The sequence below is a fragment of the Mycteria americana genome, chromosome Z, assembly GCF_035582795.1.
Source record: "Mycteria americana isolate JAX WOST 10 ecotype Jacksonville Zoo and Gardens chromosome Z, USCA_MyAme_1.0, whole genome shotgun sequence".
Lineage (NCBI taxonomy): Eukaryota > Metazoa > Chordata > Aves > Ciconiiformes > Ciconiidae > Mycteria > Mycteria americana.
In genome coordinates this window covers 67,749,932-67,762,996 of record NC_134396.1, presented here as the reverse complement: position 1 = coordinate 67,762,996, position 13,065 = coordinate 67,749,932, and the positions used below count along the sequence as shown (strand labels likewise).

At 37.3% G+C, this 13,065-nt stretch overlaps 1 protein-coding gene across 2 annotated transcripts in view; it reads right to left on the bottom strand.

Annotated features, from left to right (window-relative positions):
- Positions 1 to 4,033: 4,033 nt before the first annotated feature.
- The window catches only part of ELAVL2 (ELAV like RNA binding protein 2), a 106,444-nt gene continuing 97,412 nt past the window's right edge, over positions 4,034 to 13,065 (bottom strand). For both annotated transcript variants that reach the window (XM_075527450.1, XM_075527451.1), the window contains 3 exons: positions 10,815 to 11,040; positions 7,213 to 7,251; positions 4,034 to 6,738 (listed from right to left, as the gene is read on the bottom strand). In XM_075527450.1, coding sequence (XP_075383565.1) covers positions 6,408 to 6,738; positions 7,213 to 7,251; positions 10,815 to 11,040 — 596 coding nt within the window. In that variant the 3' untranslated portion in view covers positions 4,034 to 6,407. The remainder of the gene's footprint in view (positions 6,739 to 7,212; positions 7,252 to 10,814; positions 11,041 to 13,065) is intronic.

Here is a 13,065-nt window from a genome sequence, read left to right as displayed (position 1 = left end):
ATAAGCAGTAGCATCCAGGAACGAGTTCTCACTAGGAAGTAAGTTGTTCATCAGCTCTGGATCAGTTTATATAAGTCCTGTATAGGCAACCTAATGGCACTAATCTGAAGATTTATGCTGCCCTTTCTGGTCTTCCCTGAAGTCTGTAAAACAGGTAGCCTACGTTCTTGTTCTTAAGCTTTTCCTCCGTTACTTGCACAAATCTATTTGCACAGCTTAGATGTGCAATGAATGGTTTGGTTAATAACAGATAGGAGGTGGGATGGGCCACAACACACATGTTGTGTAGCTGTTGAGTGTTAGCACAACAAACAGGAATCTGAGGAAGCCTAAACTCACTTTACTAAATATTTTGCCTATACCAAAAAAGCCCACCATCAGTGGGTATCATTTTACAGCAAGCACTACAGTTACTTTCAAAATTCAGATTTATAAGATACATGAGTTTGTAGCAATAAAAATGGATACTGCAGCTGTTTGCAATGAATATGCAACACACCATTTCAAGAAAAGTAATTCAACCAGAAAGTTTCTGGAGTCGTAACTTCTCAGAACACATGAACTGTTGAACAGGGAAGACAGGCAGCTTCAAGTGAAGGGTACCACTGAACTGTTTGGATCCACCAGAATACTGCCAACATTAATCAAGAACAGAAGAAATAAAGTCTACCACCAGGTTTTTGCTTATTGTATTTTGTATGATGGCACAAAGCACAGACAGTAGTAGGAAAGAAGTGTTTCACTTTAACCTATCCACCTTCCTCTGACAGAACAGGCTGCTACAGAATACTTTGCATTTCTAAAAGTTAATAGCAAACTTTTGAGGCAGGTAGACATCAAGAATTGGTGGACTAGCTTTCAGGGATATTTAATTTTTTTATTAGAGAATATTGTCTTTCATAAGTATTGGCAAACAGTCCTCTTGTATCAGCAGCTGGGTGACCTGCAGAAGCTTTTATCAGCAGAACATTCATGTTAACACTTGAAACTAAGAACACCCTTGCACTCAAAGCAACAGAAATACATGTGCTGTACTAAGCAAGGGTCTTACTGCATAAATGAGAATAATTTATTAAGAGTTGCTTCAAATTAAAATTCAGCTCTTATGTTTTTGTAAAGCATGCAGTGTTTATAATCAATACTCCACCAGCAGTTGTAGCAACTTTCCTTACAGTATTACAGGGTCACTAAAAATGTCATGTTGACTTAAATTCCCTTATGTATAGGGGTCACATGATGTAGTACATAAAATAAGAAATCAGATGTTTTATCAACTTTCTGCAGTTATACTTGTTTTTTAGAGTAGCCTTACAAGTATAAAAAATTTTTTCCTTGTTCCCATCTATGTCTCAGAGGAGAATGTTGGTCAAAACCAGAAAATAGGAGAGTAATTACAAGATAAGACAGTAATGCATCAGACCTGATAGCAGAAAGTTAGGCAACCTCTTAACCCACTGAAGTCACTCGTTGGTTTGAAGGTACCCAAAAGTTTACATTGCTTCCTCAATTTTGTCATAGTTACTAAAAGTGTGGGCAACAAGTCAAGCTTTTCAGATTAAAACTACTCTTTACCCCAACAGCAGACTTCCCACACGTTATCACAGCGTACCTGTTCCACCTCCTCCCACCAAAAGACCCAGTCTCTCCCCCAGCTTTGTTTTAAGCTGCTTGGCCCAGATGACCTCTGATATGCTAGCACATCTCCTGGCCCAAAGCATTAGTCATTGCAGCAGTAGTTTTGTAGACAGGTGCCTCTCCAGTGAAGTTTAATTAGGAAAATTTCAGTGTAAAAATAGGTGCATTCTTCTTGGTTTTGAGATGCATACATTGAAATGTTGTAGTCCAAATGCCATAACTGGGCAGTCAAAGACCAAAGTTAAAGAAGGTGCAAGCACAATTGGATCAAGAGTGTTGACAGCATTGAAATAGCACAATCCCAGGCTATTATTTTACCCATGATGGAGTGTATCTCAAATTGTGTTAACTTCTCAAACTGTTACAGTAAAAAAACTTGAGATACTCTCTGCTAGTCATAAAGCTATAAATTTTTTGATGGTAAGCCCTAACTAGTTGCTGCTTTTCAAATTGAACTTAAGTCACCATTCCTATACATTTAGTCACCTTCATGCAGTGTGTTTGAAGTGACAATAAAAATGGAAATAAATTTTAAACAGTCAGGCCTGCTCAGCAGTACAGAGTATCCTAGACTTACTAGTCCTTGATGACCCCTGGGTGTAATGCAATGAATGTAATGCACACCATGTACAACCCTAACGGAGAGCTGTCTGCTTTAAAAAAATGCACCTTTTTCATTCACACTGAGAAAATGCTCTCTTGCCAAAGGAAGGCTTTCTTCTAGAAGCAGGTGGGAAGTTCACCTGTCGCAGTTGATTTCATTGCATACATCTTTTGCAGAAGAGGCTACACAAGCCTCAAGCATGTATCTGCAGTAACAAAGCCTTTCCCCAAGTGCCCCCGCTCTCATGCTCCCCAGTTACAGCTCACCCTCCGCAGGGGTCATGCTTCCAGCTTGTCTTATCTAACACTGTTAGTCCCAAACAGATGTTTATAGACACTCCTGAAACTCTTATTATTTAGTTACAAAAGGAACTAGTCCTCCTCCACCACATCACATGAAGCAGTTTCACATTTTCTTCCTTAGCTTTATTGTAAAACTTCAATATAGTAAGAAAAGTACTACTTCTGTATAAATTTGCATCAGGTTCCCTTACTCATGAGCTCCAACCACCCAGAGGTGCTCAGCTACATATAATCAAATCTGTACTTTTCAGCACTGACCTTTCCTCTGGGCATCTGCACTTATAACTGATAATTTTTAGTGTTACTCCTTGACTGCCTGCTTATCTGCAGCTAACCTTCGAAATATAAGCAGTTTTGATTTTAAACTGAAGGCAATTACATAAACACATTTTGTCCTCATTTCCATATAACAAAATAATTCAACCATGGCTAGTTACACTGTACTCAAACTGGTGTGGTGTTGAGAACTAAAACTATCCTTCTGTGAAAGAGTGCAAGCTGAACACACAGATGTCCCTGCTGGAATACGAACTCCAAATATAGCTCCTCATTTGCTGCCAAGCAGTGTCTTGCATCCTTTCACTACTCCAGCCAATAAAGAACATAACTGCATAAAAAGTCATCAGTACACACTATTTCTATAAGTAAACATAAAGAGTCAGTTTGTTAACACTGGTTATGACTGACATCTTGAGGTACCATTATCTATGTGTGTTGATGATCCCATCATCCAAGTAAACTTGACGCTATCACACTGTAGTGATGGGAGATGCTCTACAGCACAACACATGCTACAAGGTTTTGTATCAAAAAAATCTCACAGTAAAGATGTGAAAGAGAAGGTGAAAAAAACCAGTTAAAAATAAAAGCTATACTGCATAAGCCACTTTCGGAATTGTATTCTCACTGGTGGAAATTCACTCTCTTCAATTGACCAAAGCAAATGAATTAAGGAGTATATGTACTTCAAAAGGGCAAGAGACAGTTCACTAATTTTTAAAGAATTTCTTAAAGAGCTGGGAAGGGAAAAGAACAGCAAACCAAGGTTAACTGAATATTCACTCGATTAATGGAGCCCAGAAATTAATGCAGTAATTAAACACCAAATGGACATTGCAATAAAGAGTAAATCCTTCCCTCTCCTCTGTATTTATCCTAACACACTAGGGCGTTAACTTAGCTACACTGAATAGCAGTCTGCTAGACAGCAAATTAATTTTTACTGAATGTGTTTATTGACCCTCATTTGTTGTATCAGCCTAAGTATTGAATGGTTCATATAAAACCAAAGTGAAAAGATTTGACACTAATTCTAATATAACAGAACTGGTACACAGCACCACTGTCTTACCTCTTTGTTGGTAACTAGGATCCTAAGCTAAGTTAAAAGGAGCTTGAGAGCTTTGTGGAAAGCTTTCACTCGGATTGCTTACCCGATAAAGCAGAGGACAATATGGTAAAGGACGCGCTCATGACACTTTTTTCCCTTCAACTTTGTTTATTGATGTACTGAACATGAAAAAGTACAAAGGATCCAAACACAAAAGAAAACATGTACAACCTCTTAAATACTCAACAGAATATATTTTCTATTCCAACAGATGTGAATTAAGTCATACTATACAACTTCAAATAAATACCAGCCTTATATTTTACTAAGTGCTCTGATAAACACTGTAAAGTGAAGCCCAATTTACATGCCTTCTCATCAATGCCGTTAGTTGCTACAGTAGTATAGGAAAGAAGCATGTAGCTACTGTTTTTCCCACATTGGAAAGTTTGTGATTTCTATAGTATATACAATTTTTAATGCAGAGGATTAGCTTTAACAATCTAAATGCACCTAAGAATGAGGAAGTGCTCAGGAAGCCAATTGATTTTTCAATAGCATTGAGTGGGTCAGCATGAAAACTCGCTTATTCACTTTAGCACGCGCTTCACAGTATATGTACTGTACTATACTGAAAAATTTATAACTACAATTTAAAAGAATAAGAACCAAAAGCAACTGCAAAGATAGTGTACAACTATGTTATGCATAGAACATTGCTTTTTCTAAGGGGAAGCATATGAGCATCTCAGTTTATACAAAAAGCAGGACGTAACTACATAGTTGTCAGTGCATCCTGGTGAAGGCATCAAACCCTCAGCTTTTTTTAAAAATTTAATTATAAGCTAGATGCTAATCAGAAAATATTCTGTATTTCTTTCTTAAATTTCTTCAATACATGGTAAAGACTTTTTCTATTTCCCCAAATAGTGATTTAAGCATCATACAAAGTTAAATTTCAATAGCATACAGGTATTTATGGTTTTTGTATGAAAAATGTAAGGAAATTTGTTCAAAACCTATGATTATACTCATTTTTTACCACAAACATATTTATAAACAAAAATGTAGCATCACCATAAACAGCTGAAGCTAGACTATCTACAGACAAAAATAGCAACAGATCTGATGCACTGTAAATTCAAGTCCTCAGGACAACAAAAATGAATAAGCAGACCTCAAGTAACAATGATAATGCCATTTACAAAGAAAAAACTCATACAAAAACATTCAAAGTTGAACATCACTTGGCATGTAACTTAAAAAATAAACTAAAATCAAAATTAGCTGAAAGGTTCATAACTCAAGGTCTTATTTACATTACACAAAGCTCAGGTGTTAGCCTTGAACATAACTTTCAAAATACCTCCAAATATACCCAACTCAGGCCACTTCTGCTGATTTGCTACTGCACAAACCATGCTAAATGTCTTTTCTTAAGACAAAACAATTCTTCAAACAATAGCAAGTACATCACTAAACACCATGAGCTCTATCTGAAGGGAATTCTTTAGGAAGAACAGATTTTTTTCCCCCATCTCTCAGTATTTTAAGTTTCCTGCTTGCTCTTATATTCATTTTTTAATTTTTCATTAGTTCCAAAATCACAAATTAATGTGAGCCACCTATCACTTAATAACCAGGATGATCAAAGATTCCACTGATGATTACAAAAATGAAACCAACAGTGCATCCCATTGACTCTACTTCTTAATACAAAGGTCTCAAAAGTATTTCTACATCATAAATCTTTCTAAATTTTCCCCAACAATTGCAAATTTCCTGGTAAGTTTTAAAAGCTCACTAGGTGTCATATGAAGAGATTTCTCAAAGTATTCAAGTCAAAATATTTGTTCCAGGACCAGTAAAAAGTTTCTCCAAATTTTTTTTTTTTTTATAAAAATAGATGCTTTTTAAACCCACATCAAAGAGGCTCTTATCTCTTTGGCAAGGTACTGCTTTACGAAAAGTTCTCCAGTATTCTTACAATAAGCTTTTATAATGTGTTCCCATTCCCCAACCCAAATGATAATTACAGAATAAATACTGCTTATAACTTTATAAATAAAATGTAAACTTCAAATACTTTTCTTGAACAACAAAACAGCAATGCACTAAAGTGTAAATTAAACACAAGGCAAATCAAGAAATAACAAAAAACCAACTGAAAGCATGTAACACAAAGCCTCAATATTTACTTATAGGTTAAAGGCAGTCATGTAAAATAAGAAAAAACTTCTTCCCTTAGCTGAAACATTTTAAAAGGTCCACCTTCTTCAAAGAAGGCAATAGAATATGCATTGTGACAGGTAAAAACCCTGTACCTCTTGTCAATATTCAAACACAAAAGATATTTAAGAAGTTTTAATTCAAATATTAGCAATAAAAAATCTCACATATTCTTAGGATGCTAAGTAGTCATTTTATCCCCATTTCCACACTGGCATACAACAAAGGCATTTACTAACGCATAAAGCTTCTTGTAAATTGCCTTTGTTGTATAGTTTTCATGTATTAATGCACTGAGAATAACTTTTTAGGCTTTGTGCGTTTTGTTTGTTTTGAAGGAGACCTGCAATACTCTGTCCCCGAGGCGGTATCCATTCAGGCTGGCTATTGCCATAGCTGCCTCATCATAGTTTGTCATAGTCACAAATCCAAAACCTTTGCACTTGTTGGTGTTAAAGTCACGGATGACCTTCACATTGGTTACTGCTCCGAAGGGTCCAAACATTTGCCAGAGGATACTCTCATCAGCATCAGGGGCCAAGTTGTACACAAAAATGCACCATCCAGTTCCTGCATGCCCAGGGATATTAATTCCAGCCAAACTGGTCATTCCATCAATGGTCATTGGAGGAAACCTACTAAAGAATGAGGGAAACAAAACAGAATCATAAAGGAGGTGTTCACAGAAAATCCCAGCAAAGAAATTTCAAAATAAAAATGATACAGGGCTTTTCACAGCATGAACATGTTGGCCAGACTAATAAGGTACCATCACGAGTACTTCCCCCCCCCCCCACCAAGTGCACAAATACTATGTACAATACTATACACAAGTAGGGGGAACAGTGCTAGGTCTGTCTGAAATGAAGTAACATCAAAAAACAAAAGAAAAGCATGCTATAAAACCAGTAAGGGTTAGTAAGTCATTTGAAACAGGAATTCCATGGAACTGCTACAAAAGGTTTGTCTTTCATGCACAATGCACCAAAGTGAACAATTTCAGCTGAAGTCTCAACATGCAAAAATCCAACATAAGTCTTACTGAAAAAGTAAAAGTATGCAAAATACTTAACAATAATTTGGTTATTATGAACCTAATAGTCCTTTATTACCTCTTTACTCCATAAGCCATGTTGAGCAGATTGTCCAACCTGCAAAACATTTAGCAAAGTGTTCAGTCTTCAGACTTTTCCACCCTTTAATCTTAAGGAAACTTGGTATATTCCTGCCACATCCCTTGCACTGTACAGAACCTCATGCAAAGTTAAAGTATCACCACTGACAGAGCTGTGGCACCTTATTACACCTGACACAGTGAATACGAAATAGATGTTCTTGTGTAGTATCCACAACCATAAATAGTTCAGTTCAGAAAGTGCACCACTACCACAAGTTTAGCCCAACTCAAATACTGTTAGCATGAAGTTACAGTCAGTGACCACCTCAGTTAAATTTTCCAGATTACTAACTTGTTTTGGATGAAGACTTTACTGAGGCTTCTGACAATCTGCTGACTTGAATAACCAGACAGATGCAGGATTTTGGAGCAGTGACAAATATTAGCACACGAACTGCAAAAAAGATTTTTCATTTTCCTACTCTTTTCCAGAATAAAGTGTTTTTAGAATATATACACACACATATTAGACTGTAAGCTTTCTCCATGTATTTCTTCCCTTACCCTCCCCCAAGCTGCTAACTGTAATATGCAACCACAACTCTAAACCCTTTAGAATTACTTAGCCAATACCCAGAACATGCAGTGCCTACCAACCCATCCTATTAATCTTATTCCTGAAGCCCCTTAAAGTGCTCCTCTAAGAAAGTTTCTGCCCTAAAGCAGCTCTGGTTCCTTCCTGGCAAAGTCCAGACATGTGAAGATAAAGTCTTGTTAAAGGTTCTCTTCAAGACTCCACAAAATGAGCTTAGGTAAAAGAGGTACACTTGAATTAGTTTTTAACTACCGTACAGATCTGTACCTTATTGTGATTTTTCTCCAGTAATGAGCTATAGGATTTAAGAACCATTACTGCCATACAGAATCCAAACTCAAGTGCTGCAGTAGTGTAGCTACACTTGTACACAAAAAAAATTTAAGAAAAAATATTTGGTCTTGTTTGCAGCTACATAAAGGTCTCAAACCACAGAGCATTATGATTCTGCAGTGACCAGGGTTTGCGGGATGTGCTGACAAGAAAACAAGCCACTGAACCCCTAAAAGAGCAGAAAAAAGGAAATTAAAAAATGCCTGACTACTATCAGTAGTCTTACTGTGGATGACAGAGGTCAACTGTCATTAACATTGGAGGTGGAGAGGAAGGTGAAGAGTTCCAGAAACACCACCACTTACACCACCACTCAGCTGATGACTTCATACAGTAATGGTATCACCATAACAGTTTTCACCTGTTACCTGGACAACTTAAAAATACTTTGGAACAATTCTCAGAGACATTCACTGGACAATTTTTAAAGATGCTTGAAGTTACACATCTCAGAAATTGAGGAATAATTATATACAGCTGCTTTTGGAAGTCCAGCTCAAGATTTTTCTTAATAAGAAGAAAAGAAGCATTGTAGTGATCCTAATGTTCTTCACTACTAAAGTTTGTGCTGACTGTTTTCACCATTCACCCATTAACATAGACAGGGCAACTGCATCAGGTAATCCTGTCTGAAATGTGAACAGCTAAGATTCCTTGCCTGTGAAAGATATTAAAGATCTGAAGCATCACTGCAATCTGACCTACGTAGTCAGCAACAGAGCTGGAATGCTGCAACAACAGCAAAGCAAAGACAAAAACCCAAAAAAAGACAGATTTCCCTTTTACAGTTATAAAAATTTAAAATTTGGCAAGGCTGTCTCTTTTAAAGAAGAAATAGAAGCCTGAAGGCCTTCTCCAAAAAGTTATTAAAAAAAACCCCAAACTAATTCCATCTGCAACCCCAGTTCACCTTTTGACCAGTCTGTTCAACCTTGCTTTTCCTTCCACACTGATAAAAGTGAGAAAGGTTTTACTCTCCCTCCTATTCACTACAGACTTGGTGCCTACTCAGTGCTTTTTGTTACCGTTATAATTTTAAGTGGAGCAATTCACAGTATCTCTTTATAGTCGTTTCAGGCATCACTTTACACTTAGTATCTCAGAAAAAAATCTCCAGTGAAATTTAAATGAGCATTCATAAAAATACACTTCCTTTTTAAACAAAAAATAAATCACAAACAATCAAATAAAATGTTTAAGGTTCAAAGCCTAATGTTGCAGGACAGGGCTGGTCTAATGAAATTACTTAACTGCAAAGAACTTTAGGTCCTACCCAAAGAAAAAACTCCCAAAGTTGGAGAATTTTTACAAATCATGACAGATCTACCTGGAGTATCAGTTAAATACAGATGCTATCCCAGCCAGTACCAGAGTAATACTGATCACGGCCAAGAATCTGGTAACAAGTGCGCTCAGAAGAACTCAAGGAGTCAAGCAGGACAGATTTGCCAGAATATGTTGAATGCTATAACACACAGCCTGTACCAACAGCTCCCTCATGATCTTATGTCATATAACGCACTTGGATCCATCCTGCAAGTGCAACTTCTGCCCCTATGCTCTGCCTGTGGAACAATGGCAAGCCTACTTTTATTCAATATTCAGCACACTGTTTAAAGTAACCCTTTTATTCCCTAAGAAATGATAAGAAAATCAACCAAATAATGAATTTACCCCTTCCCTTAGGGCAGAAAGCCTACTCTAGTGATGACCTTCACACTTGTGAGACTTGCAGCACATAAGGCTGAAAAGCTGAAAAGATGAATTCAGAAGTTCTGCCAGAATTGCAGTCCATGAACTCTGAATGTTTGGCCTAAAAGCGAGGGTAGCCAATGCAGAGCTTTTGAAGTTTGGTATATTCTCTCTCAAGAAAACTGCCAGCTGATTTTATTTCTTGAAAAATAAAATAGAAACTGTTTGAGTATATTAATGCTTAGCACATTCCAGTCACATAGCCCAGGGGCAGAGGATGGGAAGAAACAAATCAAAATCACTGAAAAAAATCTGAGGTACTCATGAATGTAGATAATACAATATTTGTTTCACTTTGTTCTCACCATCTGTCCTTTTCAATACACTAAATATCACAGGGAACTGTATGACTGTAGTTTGAACAGGATGGGAACATACACGTGCAAAAAGCACACACAGAAAATATTTGAATAATCTTCATTACAGAAGTTTGTACTAAGAGAAGACAAAGTGTGGCATGCAGGATTTAGAAAACTGACTAGGAAAAAAACTGAAAGCCAGAACAGGGAGGAAAGATAGGCGTGGGGAAGAGGAGGCTGGCTGTGGCATGCCATATGGCTAATAAGAAAATTGAATTGCCTAGGTCAATGTTAATTGAATCAACTTGCACATTAATCAACAATAATCTAGGAAATTAAAAATAACCTTTAAAAAAAAGGTTTTTTTAAATGACCACGTAGAAGAAAAAGATGTCATTGTGGTTTAATTCTAAGTAGGTTTATTAGATACTGAAATGCTATCAATAGGATGGAATGCATTTTTGCTTTTAGCTGTATTGTACGAGCAAAGCTGAAGTTCAACATTTTCATGTGTTTCCTTCACACAAAGAAATCAGACAAGTAGGGAAGGGAAACACACAGGCCCATGGGAACATGCGGCTTCCAGCACAGTTGCACACAAGTATGTATTTGACTTACCTAAAGCGCTGAGCCTGCTGAGCTAGAGGTGCCGGATACCTTCTGTTTGGAGAATGGTACAGCTGGGAAAGGATGGCCTGATTGGTTTTTTGGCTTGGATTGTTAGCAAACTTTACAGTGATGGGCTCTGTGGCACCTGGAGGTTTCTGGCCATTCAAGCCCTTGATAGCTTCTTCTGCTTCAATTCGCTTGTCAAACCGGATAAACCCCACGCCCCTTGATACCCCTGCACAGGGTGAAGGAAGCATATAACAATTAATTCAGAGACTCTAGAATATTAGATGTTAACATTTGATTTTCATAGCCAATTGCTATGTTAATGGCCAATTGCTGTGAGCACATGATAATTTTGTGCTTATTAGAATGGAGCTTTTGCTCAAAGACAACTTTCCTACTGTAATTTTATTTATTTATTTCAGTTAAATTTAAAAATAAATAAGATGCATTGTGTAGAAAGCTTACAAGGTTGAGGGAAAACACAGTGGAGACAACTTAAACATAGTGAGCCAAAGGGTAATTCTGAAACAAAGCAATTTGGGGGGGGATAGAGGTGAACCCAGGACCAGCCGCACTGTAACCTCTGCTTAGTTCATGCTACTCTGCAGTATCTAAACTCACAAAAATCCTGTAAATAGCTTTGTCATCTGCTCCCTAGATACAAGAAATGGCTTATGCTCTCCTGCAGCAGCCCTTGAAGTTCCCTTTGGAGCAAATATGCTGAGAGGACAAAGAATGGAGTGTAGGTTCTAGATTGCAGTAATGGGAATTATGGCCCTGTTTTAACAGTGCATGGTTACCGCTAAGTAAAAGATTCAGTTTCAGCATGCTACCATACTTTTGTGGGTGTTATTTTTGAAGGAAACTTTTCTTGGGCCATAGATTCTTCCCTGGTATAGAAAAGTTAAAGACAACATGTAAGGGGATCAACAAGTGTTTATGGAAGGTCTTAGGAGCACTGCACCTCAAAAATTTATACTGTGGCCTAAATATAAACACACTGAGGTGTCAATACTTGAACCAATGAACATTAAAGCTACTACAGGCAACACTAATTAGCTGCATGCTTTGTTGTAATATTCCTAAATCCATTTAGAGGCACCTCATATTCTGGTTCATGGATAAGCAGACAAGTTAGACACTTGTCCTCACTTGAGAAAGACGTTAACGACAAGAAATATATTCTGTTCATAAACAATTACGATTTAAACCATCAAAGTGACAATGAGCAGGCGTAAGAAAGCTTTAAAGAGGCAAACGTCACAGCTTCAACTTTGCATTTTTCATCTGTCAGTTTGTGTCACAACCTTACTATTCATACCATTTTGAGTCTACCTCTTCCAAATTACTAAGGAGGAGGAGGGAAGAGAGCTTAAACCTGAACGACAGTCTATGCCAGAGAACTACTGTGCACATACTAGGATTTATGAGTACTTAGAATTACAGTACACATTTAAAAGTTTAATTACCTTTTCTTATTTGGCCCATTTGTCAAATCCCACTATTTCTATGTATGAAAATACAGGAAGATAATGTAAACAGCTATTTATTGCACAAAACCTGGAAATTTGACCTGCAAATCTGCTGTTTCCACAAGTCACTATTTGGCCTTTAGCTTTCCTTTCTCTGCCTCTCTACACTCTCACCAACTTGCACAACTCGCACTATTAAAACACTCCATAAGTATTATGTGTCAATATTAAGATTTCTGTTAACATAGTGGAATTGCAGAGTAGTACATAGGAGGTCCTCTACAGGTCAGCCAAGTGTCAAACACTAGCATGCACAATCCTTTCAAAGTAAGACCATTTGAAAACTTTATGACCTGCATAGCTGTTTGTCACCCACAATGATGTGCAACTTTGAAAAGGTACAACTATAAAAAAAATCCAAGCTAGCTTATTATTCAGGGAATAATTACGTGAGTAAATTAATTCTTCCGCCCCACACCCCTACTTTTTTTGAAAGAAGAGAATTTGGAGAGCCCTGCTCCTTTGTAGTTTGCTTTGCACACTCAATATTTTTGTCATGTACTTGGCATTTCATTTGATTGCTTATTTTTGGAACAGGCCTGCTGGAAGCAGGTGAGACAGCAAATTATAAAGCTCTTCAAGCTTTGAGCCAGCAAAACCACGTGCATTACTGTCCAAGTCTGAAGAGTAACCACAGAGTGTCACTGACACCCACTCACTGGCTAAGACACATATTGTAATAGCACAACTAACCTGCTAGAGCTTATTTCTTTAAGGCACAG